This window comes from Toxoplasma gondii, chromosome V (assembly GCF_000006565.2).
Source record: "Toxoplasma gondii ME49 chromosome V, whole genome shotgun sequence".
NCBI lineage: Eukaryota > Apicomplexa > Conoidasida > Eucoccidiorida > Sarcocystidae > Toxoplasma > Toxoplasma gondii.
The window spans coordinates 2,761,068-2,781,845 of NC_031472.1; the positions used below are offsets into that span (position 1 = coordinate 2,761,068).

General features: G+C 50.8%; 1 protein-coding gene across 1 annotated transcript; it reads right to left on the reverse strand.

Annotated features, from left to right (window-relative positions):
• Positions 1–1,460: 1,460 nt before the first annotated feature.
• TGME49_284190 (pyruvate carboxylase) lies at positions 1,461–16,414 on the reverse strand (the record flags this gene model as incomplete). The annotated part of the gene is made up of 16 exons (XM_018781925.1): positions 15,222–16,414; positions 13,619–13,899; positions 12,120–12,723; positions 11,262–11,558; positions 10,483–10,690; positions 9,632–9,835; positions 8,338–8,590; positions 7,636–7,785; positions 6,829–6,964; positions 6,169–6,329; positions 5,517–5,700; positions 4,658–4,915; positions 3,665–3,881; positions 2,929–3,034; positions 1,832–1,990; positions 1,461–1,550 (listed from the first exon to the last, which is right to left on the reverse strand). Exons 1-16 carry the CDS (start codon positions 16,087–16,089, stop codon positions 1,461–1,463), a joined length of 4,176 nt encoding a protein of 1,391 aa, XP_018637728.1. The 5' UTR covers positions 16,090–16,414.
• Positions 16,415–20,778: the final 4,364 nt, after the last annotated feature.

A 20,778-nucleotide genomic window follows, 5' to 3' on the forward strand; every position in this document is an offset into this window, starting at 1 on the left:
CTTAGATGCACAAATAGACATCATTAGTCCTTTCTTCAAGGGCAATTTGCGTCGGCGGTATAACATGTCATGAGGCGAAAGTCTCTGTGCGACCAACAGCTACCTAGTAGACTGTTCCATTCTGTGTCCATGCCTATTCTAACTCTAAACGCTGATACGTCCTATGCAGCAGTTTGTGAACTCGCACACGTAAGTGCTGCTGAAACACGCGAACAACAATAGCCAATCCTGACGCGAGGAAGGCGCTTCGAACAGAGAGGAAAACAGAAACAAATAGTGCTTTTCCAGAAGCAGCGGATCCCTGATGTAAATATATTCTTTCACAGTTGTTTCTCCGCGAAAATGACGGGACAAAAAACTCAACAATATCAGAGAAAGTGATTACGGACTGAAGGAAAATGCGGCGTTTCCGTGCCGGTTCCGGTAGGCATTCCCGTTCAGTCGATGTGGTGGCATCCCTAGATTAATACAAGAACACGGTGATCCAGCCAAAATTGGCTTCCACCTCCTTTCCCGATCATACCCCTCTTGTTTAACAAATGGAATGCGTTATTCAAAAACCGAAGGCATACAGCATACGTTGGTATGGGAAAATGGATTGTGGACTCGAAATGAGACAAAACTAGGGGGCTTCAGCGTGGCCGGTATTCATAACTGTGCCGTTCTGATCCAGTCTATAAAAACATCGTTTTTTGTTTCTCTGCCAACTTTTACCTGGTACAAAGCGCCACCACCTCTTGTTGCTTCCCTACTTGTTTGGACTCACCCCGTTGTCTCCACATTCTTCAAATTCGCGTTCCTGTCGATCACCACAGGCTCTTTCCCTTGCTTGAAGGAGTGGAAACCATCAACCAATCTAATTTCGTGAAAAGGGGGTACGGTAAAAAAGGACTCTAGGGTGTCTACAAAATTGCCAACCTTTCCTTACAACATAGCACAAAGTGTAAACGAGTGGGATGTCGCATTCGCTGCATTGTACTAAAGAGACATTTTGCATGCCTCGATGGGGGAAACACACTGAGACTCTTGCGTTTTACGTACTTGGCGTCTTTCCCGTGCCTTCCCTGGAAAATGATGATCTATCTTCCAATTGTGAGGACTCAGCTTACGTCCCTGGTCTAGAACACGCAGCTTTACCACGCCGAATACGGATCAACCGAGTTAAACAATACAGGGTGGAAGTGTGGGTCGTCTACCGAAAGATCACTGCCGTCCTGCAGCCAGGAGATGACACCGAGAGTCACTCGCTACGGTATAAGACAAAAAATATGAATCTGTGTGTCCAGCCTTGCATGATATTCGAGAGCTCTTTTTCGACTGTGACTGTCTGTTTCACAGAAGCAACTATTTCGTTAGCGGAAGAGTGGTCTTCTCTAAACTGTGCCGTCAAATTGCCGAGGACAAAAGCCACAGAAAACGAGTTTGTAACTAGCTTTTGCCGGTGTCCTTGAATCGCTGCTCTACAGAATGCGGACTAGCAAGTCACCCTGCTGAACCGGGTCTCCTTCGCGCACAAGAAAGTCTCCCACTGTGCCTGCGACAGGTGAAACCTGAGGACAGAAAACCGACAAAGTGACCGCATTCTTTTTTACACGAAAACCTCGTGAAGAATACCACACCCCGTGACAATGTGCACGCACTGACATTCACTTGCACATATTTCGGCATGCAAACGCATGGATTCTTTACATAAAACCGTCTGTTCAAGGGGGATCTTCTTCCCACTGAAGAGACCATCCCCCAGTGCTCTTCATCATGAGCACATTGCCTGGATGCATCCAGACACTTCATTTGTACTCCCCTTGTACCGAGTTTTTTTGAGAGAACATACCACGACAGTTTCCATTTTCATGGCGGTGATGATAACGACAGGATCGTTTTTCCGAACCGTCTGCCCTTCCTTCACTTTATACTTCAGAACATTTCCGGGCATTGGCGACGCGATTTGCTTTGGATCCGACGCATCCGCTTTCGTGTTCCGGACAATGTCCTAAATAAAAACAAGTGAAAACGCAAACACAGCGACAGAGTCTCACCCACTGCGACGGAGGGCGAGAGACCAAGGTTCTTCTACCAGTCGACAGGAGATCCAATGATGGTACTTTTCGCATGCGTTTTGTCTTTTCTCGTTCGCCAAAAACTTGCGTTAAATACAACGAAAACAACGAAGGCGTCTAGGTGAGAGAATTGCCGGTTTTCCGGTGTCGGTTCGGCAAGGAGTTTCCCGCATTCAACAACCCATGCATGTTCATGCAAACAGAAAAACAGAGAAGAGCGAAATCTACCTCTAAGCACACCAATGCATCTCTTAGGAAGGGTGCGTGAGTTGGAGCATAGGATATGCTGCACTCCTTCATTGGTAACTGCCACAACGACTCTATTGGCAGTCAGCTAGTCCCTGAGAGCCACTCAAGTGTCCAGAAACATGATTTCGTGTTCGATTTGCGTTCTACGGTTCTGGATCGCGGACAATTTGTAAAAACAGTCCAATTATCCCGTGGTAATATGATAGAGTCTTTTCTACCGAGATTTGAGCTGCCAAAATATCAAGGACGCGAGCTCGCTGGACGACTGACCACAAAACAGGCTTTCGAAAACACCAAGCTGATTTTCACCACAGTTGGATGCGTACTAACAAACGCGTCGGAGACAGCGACACACCTCACCACTCGCCTCGACCGTTCGTTTGAGGCCTTCGTCAGAAATGGTTCTGTGTCAACTTTCTTGAAACTCAGGGACCGAAGATAAACTCTTTGACTGCGCCTTTGTCATCGACACTCTCCTCGCATTCAACTGGGGCACGACGCGCACAGACCGTGAGACAACAGCTAAATTTTCGACGGTGTATAATATGTACTCTATCGACATCGACTCTGCATGTAACAGCGATATCACTGTCTCCACTCTTTTCTTTTCATCTTCACCTACTTTGCTGGCATTCGTGTCAATCACGTTCACTGTGCGGGGAAGCCCCATGACTTCAAAGAAGACGTCGCGACTGCCGTCCGGCAGAACATGCGTTTTCGCGATGTACCTGGACAAGCAAGCCACACGAACAGCGGACCTTTCCCCAAATTTGCTACACATCACGCCGCGGAAACGGGGACTCTTTTCTGAACCTTGTGGTAGAGGAATACGTAAAATTTAAACGGGTGAAGTCGTTTAAAGCGACACCCACAAATATACATATTTGCAAACACCTATCTTTGTTTCACGTAGAGGCTTCCGCGAAAATGGTGTAATGGACGTTTGCGACGCAGACACTGCAGCTTGGAAGTCTGGTCTTCAGTCTTCTTGCTGGGGACATGGGAGGTATTACCAACAATCAATCTTACATTATGCGATGCTTAAAGCGCTTTCTTCTAACGGAACATTCTGGGCGGCATGTCACCGAAAATGAAAGTTTCAATTTTACTCATGAAAGACAGCATACTACATTTGAATAAAGAATTGTTTCCCCCTCGCTTGATGGTGGAAACCTGAATTCTCGATTCGCAGCCAAATATCCCCCTGAATGACAATGACTGTGTTTCCAGCTCCATCTCGCTACCTCTAACTATCTACATCGGTGCTGATCTAAGTATTTATCGACTTATGGCTACTTCTCTGAACCCCATGAATGAAAGACGAACAAGATTCGAATAAAGAATCGTGTTCCTCTCACTTGACAGTAACTTCACGGCCAGCCATGTGGACAGTGATCGATTCGCCAGGTTGAAGGCCCGTGAAGTAGGCGGCTGTTGGCAGCATCGAAACATCTCCGAAGTTTTTCAGGAATTGCTGATATTCGTCAAAGACCGCAGGATAGAAGACGCTGCTCACCAAGTCGCAGTCGCGGAACTTCCGACCGTGATTGCTCTCCAGTTTCTCGCGAATCTCCACTGCACGAAAGTCCGAAAACAAGCATTGAAGAAAAACGTTCAGACAATCCACTCTCTCAGCACAGACAGGGAGGTGTCTCTCTGCACATGAGTAGAAATGTGCATCGAAAGCAAGAACTGAAAACGTTCTATCAAGGTTAGGTCACTTGGATGTGCGTTTTCAGCGTGAAGAGTAACACTGTAAGAAGCGAGACAGCGTGGTGACTAGCCTTTTACCTGATTTGTCTCTGAAGAGAGAGTGACAGACCACCGAATTTGTGGGTGGAACAAAGAAACTACACGAAGTACACCACACAAGCATGATTTGCACCATGCACCTCCTTCACCACCCTCTCCGGTGACAAGGAGAAACTGGAAATCAAGTGCTGAGTTTCGTGTTTTTAGTCAACAGAAAAAATCTCTCTCCGGAGACTATTCAGGCTCCGGAAAAGTCCATCCCTCGTTACGCTGAACGCCGATCTCCACACTCACAAAAGTCTACAGACCTCGGCCGCGCGCATGCCTTTTCTGACTGTTGTGTTCCTGGACTGAAGTGCCGATCTCCCTTTCGAGTCTCATCCCGCTTCGTTTCTAAAAGCAGAGCGCCCTTCCGTTACACACACTTCCACCGTCTCCCCTGTGTCTGGATAGCAAAGAGTCTCTTTCTTTGCCTCACAGTCCCTTCTGTGGATCTGGGAGAGGCGCCTCGTTTCTTCTCAGCGTAGCCTGCTTCTAGGGGTCTCTGAATGTCGACTGCTTTCTGTCTCCCCACTGTCTCCCGAGCACACGTCGCTTACTCCAGTTGACGGGGGCGAGAGATGCGCCAGGGCGACCCTCCACGGTCTGCATGCCCCTGAGAACCTTCGACCTCAGCGGCTCAGGAAAGCCGAAGGGTGGATGCCCAATGCGTCCCTGAAGGAACTCGACCACCGAAGAAGGGAAGGAAAGTTCCTCTGCCCTGGCGAGCACTGTCTCTGCGTCCAGCTTGTTCTGCACCAGAAACTGCGCAAAGTCGCCCACCACCTTTGAACTGGGAGTCACCTTTGGGGGGTTACCTGCAAACGGAAAAGCCGCAAGTCGCGTTCTCAAGAGCTGTGATTGGTAGGTCGTAAACATGCACCCTCGAAAAGCGCTCGCGAGAATCGAGTTGCGAGTCGCTGCAGGCAGGTCTACCTGTCTCTTCCTCCACCCCTGCATCTCGATCCATGCAGTCGTTGATGTCTGCGCATCTGCGGTCCTTTGTCGACGTATGCGCCTATCTGGCTGTCTCTCTAACTGTGCGTCTCCGCAGCGACCTCTTCCTCCATGTCTTCAAATCTCTGACGTTCATTCCTGACTGTCGTCTTGGTCATATGAGTGTGCGTAGCATCTCATGAAAGAAGACGTACGGATGTCTTGCTAAGTAAAACTACTCACTTCGATGGATCGCCACGGCACAGCTCGCGACACAGGGGCATCTGCACTTGGTGGCCTTGAGTACCTCTTGTCGTCTCTTCTACATCTCTATTCGCGTCTGTCGTCCAGACCTCTCTTCGCATCTTTCTTTTAGCTGTATCTTTTCTCGTCTTCTCTCGACATCTCTTCGGTATTTTTCTCAAGAGGTACCTTCCCGTGTCTCTGAAAAGAGATCTTTCCGCGTTTGTTGCGGAATCTTACCGAGGAGTCGGTTTGCGACGCAGTAGGCCCGTTTGATGTCTCTCCATCGGTCGGCCATTCCCAGCGAGTAAGCCTGCATGTAGAGATTTGTGTACTGACCTCCCGGGATCTCATGTTCATGAACTTCCGAGCTCACGTTCTTCACAGTCGCAGTTGCTTCGAACGGTGCGTAGAAACGTCGAACCTGATGCACATCAAAGGAGAGGAGCATTCATTGAGACCTTCCAAAGAAAGTGAATTTTTCCGGTGTCCGCCAAAAGGGGAATAAACATGTACCGATCCACATTGACCGAACACACCCGTTTTTTCTCAAAAACGCAAATGCGTCGTCGTCGTTCGACTGATTCCTCAAGTGCTGGAAAGACACCACATTCAAAGATTGGATCGCTCGATGCTTTTTAATGTCGGCGGGAGACAGGGAGTGCATTCTGAACCCCAATGCTTCCAACGCACGGCTCGTGTTCTAAGACGCTTTGTGAAAAGGACTTTCGCAAGGGCGAATCCGCTGACGGGAGTTACCGTTTTCGCTATCCACGTACTTCACTCTCTCCGGGAAGAAGACGCAACACAGCGGGGATCTCTTTTTTTCTCCCTCAAACAGAAAGCTGAACGAAGCACTCTATCGAGAGCGAAATGAAGAACTTGAGCTCACCTGCTGAAAATAGTCGGAGAATTGAGAGAGGACGTTAAGATCAATTTCTGTGTCAAGAGGCGTGTGTTGCAGAGATGCAACAAGAGACCCCATGCACGGTTGAGACGTCAGACCCGACAAAGAGTCCACAGCGACGTCAACAATGTCTGCGCCGGCCTCGGCTGAAAAGCAAATCAAAATTAAACAGAGAAATGAAGGAAACGTTAGACAATCGAATCAAAACGGACGAAGAGACGACACGCTGGGAGAAACTCAAAACGGAGAGATCTGGTGTGCGACAAGCAAACGACAGACAGCACCCATACACGACAAGCAACCAACAGAAGTCTCGGAAGTCCCTTCGGCGTTTTCCACGTTTTGCGGGGTAGACTGGAACGCAGAGATACCATTGAAAGAAAAGAGAGGCAACAAAAAACAAAGGTGACGTGACTGCGAGCACATTCCAGTTCTTGAATCACGAGCGTCCAAACTGCATGCGCGACTAAGACCTGCTCTCCTAAGCCTGAGGAGGCCTTGAATGCATTTGGAATCACGTGAGAAATGGTGCAACTGCATGTACGGTTAAAGCTGACTCCTTGATAGAGTGACTACGCGGGGAAAAATGTCATAAAAATATAAATCGAATTACACGAACTCGTTTTATGAATTTGGAAAACTCACCTGCTGCCAACATGGAAGCGACGCCACATCCGCCAGTGTCATGCGTGTGGACGTGGATGGGGATGTGAGGGAATTCGCGCCGCAGAGCGCTGATGAGAAGGTCTGCAGCTGGAGGCGTCAACAAGCCTGCCATGTCCTAAGGCCGAAACGCATACGCGAGCGAAAGCAGCGAAAAGGGCACTCAAACCACACAGAAAAACTCTACTCCTTATCAGTGCATGTACATGTCTGCGGGTGTATGTACACCGGCTACGAGTCGACTACAACACGCTTCCTGATACACACGGTAAAGACGAGTTTTAGGCCAATTTCGAGGTCGACGGTTTTCTGTGTAGAATGGCTTCAAAACAAGGGGAGAATTGCCTCTGAGAGATGAAAAAACAGCGATTGCAACCTATGAATGGAGAGTAAACAGAAGCCGGGGACAGGTGAAAAAAAGCAGTCCACGAAATGCAGGAAACACAAATGAGAGCGAGCCAACATCGCTCCTCCCACAGCAACACAAGAAAGAGGCATCTGCACTTGGTTGACTACTTTTCTGCATCACAGTTCTCTTCTTCACAGCTGCGCCTGCATTCTGCGTCTCTATCCCTTTCCTCTCGGGACTTTCTGCGCAAGCTACAATCTGTGGGGGTTCGTTCAGTGATCCTCTCTCTCTCCCTCTCTCTCTGTCGCGTCTTTTGCGCTGGCTGCTCCTCTGTGTCTCCTCTCTCGCCTCTCCAGCATGTTTGTTCTCTGCTTCTCTCGCCTTTCTCGCTTTCCTCTTCTTTCCGCCTTTCCCAAAGTCGCAGACCGAGACTTTCCCACCTTGACGCAAAGAATATGGCAGTGGGTGGCCACAAGCTGAGAAGCGAGCTCGAGGTAGTAGTCCAGAGTGTAAGGTTTTCGGTCAGGGTCAGCGACGTTGCCCGTGTAGGCCATGGCGGCTTCCACGACGCCTCCAGCGGCTCCGGCAGCCTGAAGAAACACTGCAGAGAAATCCACGTTTCCCGCGAAAAACGAAAGGCATTCGCGACAGCGCCAGGCGCCGTTCGGACTGCGCCTTCCAGTCGCGCACACACCAGGAGGACCGAGAACGAGAGGGAGAGAAAAACAGACACGAGAGAGAATTGGCTGAGATGCAGGCAGAACATGAGGAAGCTTATGGCAGTCCGAGAACACTGACGAGACTGACAGCGGTGTCCATACGTCGGCATTTTTCCTTGATGTACACTTCCCCGTCTCTGTGGCATTCGCTCTCGCCCGTCTTGTCGTTCTTCTTTCCTCTCCTCTTTTTCTCACTTCTTCTCTCCCTCTCTCCGATCTCTCTCTGTTCTCTCTCCCGCTCTTCTCTCTCCCTCCCCCATTCGTTCTCCGTCTCTCTCGCCTCTGCCGGTTACCTTCCTCCTACCTCTCCCCTCTTCTCCTATCTCCCTCTCCTTCTTGGGTCGCTCCTCGCCTTGGCTTGTCTGCCTCGCCCACTACACCCCCCGGCTTCCCTCTGCTTCTGGCTGTTCCTCGTTTGCGTACATCGATTCCGAGTTTCAAGTTCTCCACGAAGTTAAGAGAGTCGAAGACGCGGAAGATGTCCATCCCGTACTTGACGGCTTCTCGACAGAATGCCTCGACCGAGTTGTCCGGGCAGGCTGTGTACCCCACCGCATTCGTTCCTCGCAGAAGCATTTGAAAGGGAATGTTCGGAACTGCCTCGCGCAGGAGCTCCAGCCGTCGCCACGGAGACTCGCGCAGAAAACGATACGCTACGTCAAACGTCGCTCCGCCCCTGACGCAGAGAAACACACAAGAAGAGCGTCCCCGAGTCACCCACCTTCAAGGCATCAGACTGCCGGCAAACAGGCCCCGCGCGGGAGAAAGTAGACGCAAGATGGTGCACAGGGGAAAGAACTTACAGAAACGCCGAAAACAGACAAGGTGCCGAAACAGAGTCGCAGTTCGCGCTCGGAGGGAGACACACGACGCAAAAACCCAAAGCTAACACGAAAAACGAGACGAACGGGGGTGCGAAGAAAAAAAGACGCGAATCGACAAGAAAGTGAGAGGCAGCGTCAGACTTAGTATAGGAACGGGTGCATCGATGGACCAAAGGAAACATGAGGAGAGACGAGAGAAAGACGAGAGCTACCACTCGGAGATAACCGACGGATCGGGGAAACAGAGAGAGGAAACAAACGCGAAAATGCCGCGGAAGAAAGGCGAGGCACGAACGATAAGTTTAACCGAACAACGAGGAGACGAACCACGTTGGAAACGCCCTGTTCGACACTGCGAAATGGGGTTCACGCGTCTATACAAACACGGCTCTTTCTGGGAAGAATCGATACTGCGAGCTCGACGCCTGCTTTAAGTCTTGGAGGTCGTCCTCTTCCCAAGCAGAACATGCGAGTCTGCGTATTAACTCAAACGAAGTCCCTCTTTCTTCTGTTCCAGGAACCTCGAGGACGCATGCAAACGAACTAGACGTCTCTGCCGCAGGGAGACGCACAAGACATAGATGTCTACTACTCCACATGCAAACAGCTCCTCTACACACACTGACAGAATCGGATATCCATGTAAGATTTGCCTGACTCGCAGGACACACTCTTCCCTTCTGTACATATATATATATATATATATAAAGTTATAAAGTTAGATATATCTCTACATATTTGCAGAAATAGCCATATATGTAAAGCTATATTCATATATATATATATACATATATATATATATATATATAATGTTGTACTCTTTGACTTGCGTATCGTCTGTCGCTCAATGCAACTGTTTGTCTCCTTTCTGCTTCTCCTGCAAGAAGCGTTACCAGTTTTCCAAGGAGAAGAGAGTGGGAAGAAGGTGAGCGTAAGAAGGCGCCACTTTCAGCATGTCGATCGTCCGCATGCGCGTAGCTAGAAGAGACTGGTGGGCGTCGCGAAGAGTCGTATCGCAGAGGAGAAGTCTTTTCTCTGTTCGAATGACTCGCGCAAATCCCTCCGGACCGACCTCGTCAAGCAGAGTCTTGTAGCCTCTGAGTCCAGAGAACTCATGCAGCGAAGAAACCAGAGAATGCATGCAGTCGGGAAAATGCTGTAAGCTCGACAGGCGCGCAACCCAACAGAGCAAGTTGAGATATACGTTTGAAGCTCCATAGGAATAATGCTGGAAAGGCAGTTCCTTTTCAAAGGCATCAACCCCCAGTTAAACCATCAGTTCAAGAAATTCAAACGCAAAAGTCACCTTACCAATTGTCAATGCAGGTTCCTAGAACTATGTTTTCCGTAAGGACTGATATCAGGAAGGAGACTTTCAAAGCTCCTCATAAAAAGTCTTTCCTTGTCACACTCCGAAAGAATGCAAATATGCATGAATAGATCCGCATACACGGACACACAGGCATTGGCAATAAATCTGCCTCCAGATACACACAAAACTACAAATACGGCCATTTATTTATAAATAAACACTTACACTCGTTTACACGCATCTACATGCATATATATATATATATATATATTTCAGGATATATGGATACAAATATAAATATATATATATATGTATATATGTATATGGACGCAGGTGTAAGGCAGGCTGTCTTTGTGTTTTTGACTGTTACAGTGGGATTCGCGAGTATCTTCTGCACGTTTGCAAGGTCTTTTTCGCTTGAGTCAGTTTCACCTGGGAGCGCCTTCGGACGCGACGTTCATGATGCGTAGATCGAGGTCCTCAGGGGCGCCTGCGATACTGCCGGCGCCTCCAGGAATCGCAGCTCTTTCGACAGAGGAAGGCAGCGGAGGTGGAATCGCGGCCGTCTTGTCTGGACAGGCGTCTGCATTCACCAGCGGTGTCAGTGGTCCGTTCACAATCACCGTCGCCAGGTACTTGCCTAGGAAGAGAAAGGATACGACGCTCGCATTTCAACCCCGCATGCGCGAAACAAGTCGACACAGGAACGCTGCATGCGGGAACGAAATCCAGAGAACGCAAGCAGGGAACAAGTCGTCTCTGGTGCTTTCGTTTTAGCAACGGAACAGGCAAGGTGCCCCATTCCCGCTTCCCTGGATGTCTCGAGTTTCTCCGCTGTTCCCCCGGAGACTGCGAGTTCCACTGAGGTTCCATTTCTTCAAGAGAGGAAGCTCGGCACCTCGACGGCAGTGTGAGACGAACGCGGAGGCCTTCAGAGTCCACACGCTGATGCATCAACGGGTATACGTGGACACTGAAAGAGAGGAGCAGACACGACTGTTTCTCGTCAAACATCGGCGAAGAAGCCTCTCGGCGACGCGATTGGTGTTTCTGAACGCCCATGAACCTTCCGTGAACGTACGCAGCTGGATAGGAAACTATATACATCTGCATTGAGGACGTTTTTCGCGGAAGACAGCGAGAGAAATTCTACAGAAACTTTTGGCAGGAGACCAAGAGTCAAGCACTCAACCCTTTCGCGGCTTGCCCACATATGTTTTGCGAAGACATATCGAGGGGGTCGTAGAACAGCAGTTCGTTGTGCTCGTCGATGAAGCGCGTCGTCGCGGTTCCGTTCAAGAATTCCGGGTGTTGCAGAACATTCAGAATGAAGGGAATGTTTGTCGTGACTCCGCGGATCTTCGTCTCTCTCAACGCGCGCGTCGCTCTCGCCACAGCCTCTGGAAAATCGTGCGCCTTTGCGACGAGTTTCACGAGCAGAGAGTCGTAATACGGTTGCACCACTGCGCCTGAGGCTCCAATGGCTCCGTCCAAACGGATTCCAGGACCTGAGAACAATCGAAAACGTAAATGTAAGTGGTGAAAGACGCCTTCTGCAGACGTGCAGAGAGGCACACATTCACGGCGAGAGAAACGCAGCAGGGAGCGCCAGGAGATCAGCGAGGTCAAAAACAGTAGAAGAGTGCTAGGCGAAACCTACAGAGATAAGACGAACTTAGAGCCAGAGAAGTACAGAGTCAAGAACCACTAAGACGTGGGCGTAAACATGTTGTGATTTGAGGATTTTCACTGCCTGAAAAACACTGACTCTCCACCCTTGGAATGTCCATACAGAAGCAAACAATTATCCTGAATCGCTGTGTACTGCTCTCCCCGAACTGCCTCGGATCCGACCTCTCAGTCCCGCTCGTCATTCTGTCTTTTCTTTTTCCCTTCGCATGTCCAAATGGGGATAGCTCTGTTTCTTTCCTCTCCTGTTTGGTCTCTCTGTGCACATGTTTCTTGCTCTCGACATTTCGCGTCTCTTCTCGCGTCGACATCTCCGTGTCTTTCCTATCTTTGTTGTCTCTCTCTTGCATCCCGTTTCGCCGTCTGCGGCGGTGACGGACCCGTGGACGGTTGATACAAGTCGATTCGACCCGTCGAAGGCTGGAAGTTTCGCTGGCTGTCTTCCGTGGTGATTCTGCACTGAATGGCGACAGGGCCTCTGCGTCCGGTGCGCGGATCGGTCTGTACAGCTGAGAGAATGCTTTCCTGCGACAGGCCGAGAGCCGGCAGCGACGCGCCTTGCCTCACAGCGAGTTGCGTCTTGACAAGGTCGACGCCCGTGACCTCTTCAGAGACCGTGTGCTCGACTTGGAGCCTTGCGTTCACTTCGATGAAGAAATGTCTGTCGCCTTCGACGAGGAACTCGACAGTCCCTGCGTTCTGGTAGCTCACAAAGCGAGCAAGTCGCACGGCGTCGGACAGAATGCGTTCGCGGAGCGCCGGGGACAGGAACGGCGCGGGAGCGATTTCGATCACTTTCTGATGTCTGCGCTGCACTGTGCAGTCGCGCTCGTGGAGGTGCACGACGTTCCCGAAGTGATCACCCATGATCTGAACTTCGATGTGTACGCCGTTTTGCACCAACTTCTCCACAAACATCGCCCCGTTTCCAAACGCCGCCTGCGCTTCGCTGGTCGCGCGCTCGAACGCCTCCTTCAGCTCTTCCTGAAGCAAGAAGAGGCGGGGAACGCGAGCGAGGAGATCGAGGACAGGGAACGAACGCCGGAGAGACAAGCACACAGACAGCAGACGAAACAGAAGGATAGGAATGCCTCAGAAGAAGTGGACTGCGCAGCAGTGGGACATCGCAAGACCGGACGAAAATCAGCACTGAAGGCGACGGGTTGCCGACCCGAGTCGAGAGAAAAGCGACGCTGTTTCCATCCCTGAAAGACGCACAGTCTTTGATTTGCTGCGTCACGTTAAAAACTCACATCCTCGATCCCGACATACCCAGACACCCCCCGCAGTGCGAGAAGGACAACGCTGCTGGAACTCCACATTTGCCCTGGCCCGCTCGAACGAAAAAGCACGAGTTGCACGCGAGCAAACAGAACCTGCGCATAGAGATAGGAATTCTACACGTGGGGTCTGTAGGGGGACCAAATGAAGCTCTTTGTGAAGCGTTTCTGTGCTGCTCTCGCGAAATGGATTTCCGTTGCTGCCTCCATAGAAGACCAATTTGAGAAGATGTCTTTCCGCTGATCTGCTCTTTTTGCAAGAGAGTTCGAGAACACAAGGGCCAGGCGCCTCGCCGCTTAGAAGACCCACTGAATTCCCTTATTCTCTTTCCGTTTTGTTCTCCGCAATTACTTCAAACCCTGTTGCAGCCTGCCTCTCTCGCCTGTGTCAAAGGTAACTCCCTGCTATCCTTTGTGCACGCGCGGGGTATCTGCGTCCATTTACATGCGTCTGTCTGTGAGAAGAATTGCAAGTGCACTTCAAACGCGAAGCTGCAAGTACTGAGTTTGGATACCCTTCGACTCTGCAGCAGATCCCGAGCATCCCGAGCGCTGAACGTGCTCGCAAACGGCTCCGTTCCGATGTACAGACACCTCACCTCGCGGAAGACTCTCCGCATGCCTCGGCCGCCGCCGCCGTAGGCCGCCTTGAGCATGACGGGGAATCCGATTTGTCGACAGAATGCGGCGGCTTCTTCAAAGTCGGTCACCGGCTCGTTCGTCCCCGGCACTGCCTGCACGTTCGCTCTCTCGGCTATCGACCTCGCCTCCACTTTGTCCCCCATCAGTCGAATCACTTCTGGAGGGGGGCCTACCAACATGAGTCCTGCGTTCTCCACAGCCGCCGCGAACTCTGCGTTCTCCGACAGGAAGCCATAGCCTACGAGCAGAAACCGACAGAAAAAAGGAGCTGGGTGGAAAAACAGCAAAGCAGATGAAGGAAGCAAAATAAAGAAACGTAGCAAAAAGTGAGAGAGAGGAAGCGAACAGAAGAATCAGACAGGGAAAGACGTTCACTGCGATTGGAGAGGCGGCAGAGACACCGGGACGCGCTCTGCAGATGCACGAGTCTGTTGCGATGCAGTTGGAGTCACATCATCGATTGTCTTGGCTCCGGCAGTCCATGAAAAGTCATTCAAAAGACTGAAACGTATCCAGCGGTATCGAGCTTCGCTTTGACAAGCAGCACCTGTGTGCAGTCGATACAAAAAGCATCTCCACTTCGGTGGGCTCCTTTACGATGTCACGATTTGCAGAAATTCCCCGATCAGATTCTTCGCGGCTCTAAGCGAATGGAAAAACCACCGGTTTGGGATGAAAGTACTTTTCGCGTCGCACGAGAACGAAGATAATGTAATATGTAACCCCGTGCAACAATACACTGTATATCGTGCAGTGCAGGATCCGTATTTGCATTACCCAGAGAAGCACTCAGAGACACTCTTGCAATTGTCTCAGATGGACAGAGGAGGGACAAAGAGGTAACAGAAAGGGAATGACTCGCTATACATGCAAAGACGGCAGTGAACGCGAAGAGAGCTGGCATCTCTATTTGTATACATCCATGTGTGGAAGCAAGCGTAAATGCTTACAGTGGTGATTCTGACTATCCTTCGACATTACTGTTCCTCCAAACCGGTTACGTTCAAACATCCCGCGCAAACTAGCATCGGGAAGGAGACTACCAAATGAGTTTCAGGATTTCTGTGCACCGAGGTAGAGAACGATGAAACGAAGTAGAGACAGAGGGAGTTCAGGAGGCGGAACAACGGCCCGATCGTTTGACAGAAAAGTCAGTCACATCGGTTTCGCTGCATTGTTCAGGCATGCGGGGTTTGCCCCAGAGAGACGGGGACTGGAGCGTTGGGGTGTGTTGGAATTCCACGTTTTCCTATGCACACCGGCATTCACTTTGCAAGTGGAAATCTCTAGCCCCTCCGCGGCAAAATGTTCCACCCTTCTCGACTGTCCAGCGATGGCTAAAAGCACGTCACCTGAGAAAGCAATATAACGGCTTTCGCGCCTTCGCTCGCTGTGGGCTTTGAGGAAAAACGGCAGCAATCGAACGTGGACAGTCACCTCCCCTGGACAAGGTCACCGTGTTGACCTTCGTTCCGCCGTGTTTGCTTGTGTTTTCACTGTGTTGCTCGGTGCGCTCTGGGTTGAGTGAGGTCTCGAATTCACAACTCAACGTATCCTTACCGGGGTGAATGGCGTCGACGTTGTGTCTCAGCGCGACATCGATGATGTCCGGATAGTGGAGGTACGCGGCTACTGGAGAGAGTCCGCGACCGACGAGGTAGCTCTCGTCGAAGACTTGACGGTGGAGAGCTTGGGAATCTTCCTGGGAGTAAATGCCGACGCTGGTGATTCCGAGTTCCTTGCATGCACGGTGAACACGCACGGCAATTTCTCCGCGATTCGCCACCAGCAACTTCCGGATTGGCCGAACAGGCCGTTGCCACGTGCTTTTTTCTGCTCCGTTCTCGGCGCCGCTGCCTTCCAGTTGCGTTTCTCCCTCGGGTGCACCGGGAATACATACACCTGGGGAACTCAGCGCAGTCGGCGTGGAAGCGAAGTGCCGCCAGAACTGCGGAAGCGCAAGGGGCGGAACGGACCGAGGTTTGAAAGAAAATCTCACGGAATTGGCAACCTGGGGAAACGTTTCAGTTCTCGGATGACGCGGAGAAGACGAGAGAGCTTCTCGCGTTCCCTGGAAATGAAAAGCCAGATCGCCGGAGAGCAGCCCGGGCAGCAGGTGGTAGTGCGCAGAATTCGGCCGTCTCGTGGAAGACCAAGTGGAGTCAAAGCAGGCGTTCTGAGACGAGCGAAAGCCTGGAAAACCCACCGCCCTGGATTTGGTGTCGACGAGTCGCGAAACAAAACCTGCGTTTTTGGCACGAGCTGAAGTGCCTGCTCCATGCAGAGACTTATGCCATCGCGTTCGTAAAGAAAAGGAACCCACACAGACGCCGGGAAAAGACATATCTGAAGCGGACGCAACCTTGTGGAACTCGGACCGCCGCCACAAAGAGTAGCCAAGAGCGAACGGCTGAGTCAGAGGTGCCATGTTCAACGCTACATGACACGCAAAAGCAGTTCGCGGAAGATCGGAACCAGGCTACGGAAGGTCAATCGACTTCGTTTCCCCCAGAATATCTGTCGGAAAAGAACAGGAACTCCCCTCAGTATTTCTGCTCTTCGAGGAAGAATTGCGGCACTGGGCACGATTCTAAAGTGTGTTGTTGGTTTGTGGCTAGGGTAAAAAGAGGGTGTCTCGCGTGGCATACCAAGGATGAAACAGCAGGGCATAATCAGACTGGTGCGTCACGTCACTGGGAAAACTCGTTCTCCAAATAGCGTCCAAAAAGGACCCCGATCACTTTTTCGAGCTTACAGTCCCAGTGTGTGTCAGGGCCTCTGAAACGAAACTCAGCTCGCGGAAGTCCCGCATTGCCACGACGCAACCCAAGACAGACGCTGCAGATCTGCGTGTTGGGGGTCCCGCCTAACACACTGGCTAGAAAGTTGCAAAAGTGCTGAGTGTAGAAGATGCGCTTGACTCGCACTAAAAAATGATTGAGAAACTGAAATTCTAGTGAAAGGAGAACGAAACAACTTTTCGCTGGCGACGGCTCTCAGGATTGTTTCGGTTGGTGTAGTGCCTCCGAAGCGAGACAGCGACAACAGTAATTCTTGTTCGTAGTTGTGGGGGAAGCAGCCAGACGCCGCTTTCCGCTTCTAGAAGAGCATTAAATGAATGCAGGTTTTTCTAAATTGCCAGAACGAAAACGGTGGACGACTACGAAGGACACCGGAGGGACCGTTCGAGGAGGCACTCCTGATGAGTCCCGTAGACGCACCAGCGTGTCGCGCTCCCCTCGATTACTGTTTGTGAGGGAAAGACTACGTTTCAGATATGGCGGTGGCTGCCCTGTTGAGGTTTTGCGAATGAAGGCTTTTCTGAGGAAAAAAACCTGAAAATAGGACTGCGTTTCCGCGGACGAGGGCGTCACCCAGTCCGACGTTTTCAGATGCTTCGACTTCGCGATTGCACCCGCCCCGTAGCCCGCTTTCCTGATCCCTACCAAAATGAGAATTCTTTAGAAAAGAGAAAAGGTCCTGGAACAGTTCTCTTGACGAACACTTTTCGTTTGCTGTCGCAGTACACTCATATGAGGCGTTTTTCCGCGTCGAGGGCACACACTTGAAACCCGGTAGAGCTCCGGGTCTCCAATCCTGCAACGGTTCGTAAGAAAAGGACAACGGAATACGCTCCTCAGTGGAAACCGTTTCGAGTTTCTTCTCCCGCAAACCTTAGCATGGCTAACGGAGCTGTGTAATCATAGCCGACATGTGAACAGGGATGGATTTGCCCTGCGTCGTAGCGGCTATCTTCCCCAGTCCTACTCAAGCTGATCACCTGAAAAGGAGGACAACTATGCAGCGGCTGTAGCAAGAAGCCTTTGCTGTTTTGTTCCATAATCATTTAACAAAGGTTGCAGTGAATGCGAACACTCAGAAAAGACTTTTTGTAGATGAGTGGATGAGGAACAGTGCCTGATGGAGGCAACACATGACAAGAATCCGGTCTGTGTATTCCACGCAGGCTATCATTAAGCAGGCTACCAAAGTGAATATCCTGATATTTGTACACCTTGCATATAAATGTTGGTTTTTCAACTATACGCCGGATGTATGTTCTAGGCGTAATATATGGATTACTGAAAGTGATATGCAAACCGAATCACATTCGCCACCCATCTCGCTGGAGAAAGAAGCTCTGTATTCGAGCGGCTGAAGTTGCTGGACGCAGGTCTGTGTGGTGAGGCTGAAAAAAGAGCTCGAATGATAGCAGGAAGTCTGCCGCGGCTCACCGAGCACACGTTTATTCGAAAGAAAGACAATCGAAGTACAGGTTCTTCATCTTAGCACATATATTCTTAGTTGTCACTGAACCTCCCTCGTTGGTGCCATGTGCACACCGTGCTTGCGAATGTATTTGCACTAGTTTTTCTTTTGGTACGAAGGGGTAAGGGGTGGTTCACTCTGTTGCCTTTTTTAGGAGCGAGCAGTGGTTCGTCTCTGTCGCTGCGCTTTCAACGGTGGCGTGTCGAAGTTTTTGACCTCGTAGACTATCCCTCCTGTTCAGATGAGGACGGTATACATGACAGGATCTTCAAGGTCGTGTCACGTGCGTTACCGATCCACGATTTCCCAATCTTGTGGCCTTTCACTCTCAGAGAAGGCGCAACGCCCAGCTCAAGCTTTTGACAGTCACGGCACGACACCGATGACTCGCAAAAGCCAGAAGATCATGTATAGAAGTATATTTCTTTCCAACTCATGTCATTCGAACTGGACTGCCCGAGTGTGCACAACTACAGCCAACCATGCTTCTCAGAAACACTTTCCAGTTTGCAACGGTTCTGCTACGTAGGAACAGAGATTGCTCCCACTTCCAGTCCTGTTTTGGATGCCCTATCGAATGTGCGTCGACAAGTGCTTCTCCAGACAGCCACTGGATAATGCAAATTTAAAATCAGATGAACTGTTACCAGTTGCAATCCACATCGATGAGACAGCCACTGGAAAACATAGAGGGGGGGATGCGAACTCACAGGGACCTTCAACCGGGCACAGGCAACTCCAGACGTTCCACAAACGATAAGATGCCTTTGTTTTCCGGATCCACGTTCAATTGCACAGGGTAGCGTATGCGCTAGAATAACACATCCGGCCATTTCTGCAGGCCCTCCAGCATATTCGACGCATAGCCGGCTTGCATAGTTCCACAACCCGCTTAACGCACGTGAGACCGCCCTGGACACTCGTGAATTCTTTGGTAAGCAATTATGCAATTGACGGTTTGGCGTGTGTTGTGTTTGAAAAGATTCGTCTTTCGGTGACTTCCGTGCATGAACATCTTTCTCGACTCACGCATAACGCACCCACCCCGCTGCGGGAAGCTTCCACTGCAAATGACTGCCGTTTTTGTCTCACTCGCGCCACTTTGAAGATGTGGAAAACTGCTCAAGGCGAGGCCGTCCCTTTTTCTTTAAGTAAGTTTATGGAATCGGCGCTCCATCGGTTCGTGTCGAACCACCTCTGCGTCTTTTACCATTGTACTTGAACGTGTGATGCCTCGCTTGATGGTGGTCCGAAGGGCACCAATGCTACGCTTTACACGCTGAAGTTGGGTCGACCGCGTTTGACAATAATTGATGTAGCGGCTTGTCGAATCCTCTACGCTACCAAATTTGTTTGCAAGCCGGCAGCGTACACCCAGGTCTCAACAGGGAATGCCCCCGCACGTTTTTTCCAGCTTCCGTGGACCTCCTTCACACTTCCTGAAGCTTGCACCGGATCGTTTTGTTCCGCTCGTTCGAGGGTTGTGGCTAAATCCCCCTGACTAATTACCTGACGGTACGCACACTGTCTGACTTGCAGACACCTTTTCAGGCTAGTCACATGGCGAAAAACAGTCCCAGCGGGGAACGCGTTGTTGTTTCGCGCGGCTTGGGAGTCACGCCACTCGAAACTGCCTGGCTACGCTCCCAAATCAGACTGGCTACGCTCCCTATTCAGTCTGGCTACGCTCCCAAAACAGACTGGCTACCCCGCTCGCAAATCAGACGAGAGCTCGTAGCGACTGGCAATGTTCCGTGTCTGTTTGGCTGCGTCTCTGTCCGCCCGCCCGCCTTGTTCCACGGCTAGGCTTGTTACCAAAAACGCTCGTTCCAACGAGCTACGAGCACGGAGAAGCGGGTGTAAAGCCATTAAAGCCATGACAGAAGTCGTCGTCGCAGCTGCCACCATAACTACCCAAAAGATGTTCGTTTTTCCGACACACGCAAAAGGATTTCCCAGCTTCCCTCAACAGTTCGCATCGGCTCATTTAACACATCGTTGTTTTCGCACGATACAACCCTTTTTGGGCTTCAGTTCGACGCGCTGAAACTTGACTGACGATCCCCAGCTACCTTTTTTCCTCGAAAAATTCCCCTGCCTCGCTTTCCCGGCGGAGGGGGGCAGAGCGGACACCTCTGCCTGCAAGAGACCTCAGCGCTCTGAAGGTGTCCGCGGTTCTTTCGGCGGACGTCGCAGAACAGCGGAGAGCCGGTGCGCCTGCTCCAAACAGCAGAGAGCGAGCAGCACCCCTCGTGCGATGGCGTTTCTGGTGAAAGTGTGACTTTCTTTTTTTTCTGGGTTTTAGCGCGTGCACGGCAGCTGCTTTTTCTCTTTCTTGAATCTTTTCCTGCTCGCTTCCGCTTTTTGTGTTTCTGGTCGTCTCCCCACTCCTCTGGGCCGCTGCCATCACCCCTGCTCCAGAAAGTTCGTTCCTGTCCACAAACTTTCCGACTTTCGCCCGCGAGATTGTGCCTGCTGTTTCATCGAATGAATTACGGGTGGCACAGGAAATTTTCTGCTCACACGTGGACGTATTGCGTGTTTCTCTTCCAGTCGTGCAGATTTCTGTGTTTCCTGTCTCCCCATCGTTTATCCAGGACGCGAGTCCCTCAAGCGGGAAAGCAGAAACTTCCTGTCCTTTTGCGAAGGTTTCTTCTCTTTCTAGGGAAACGTTCCCTTTTTAGCCGTTTACGATACTCGTAGAATTCTTCGTCTGCTGATCCTGATTCTCTCTCTTTTCAGTCTTTTCTGGCCTATGGTTTTTCTCCCTCCCCCGGTCGGCGTTCGGACCGTTCATTCCGCGAAGTGTTCAGGCGTACTCTTGTGAGGCGGCCTCTACGTTTCACAG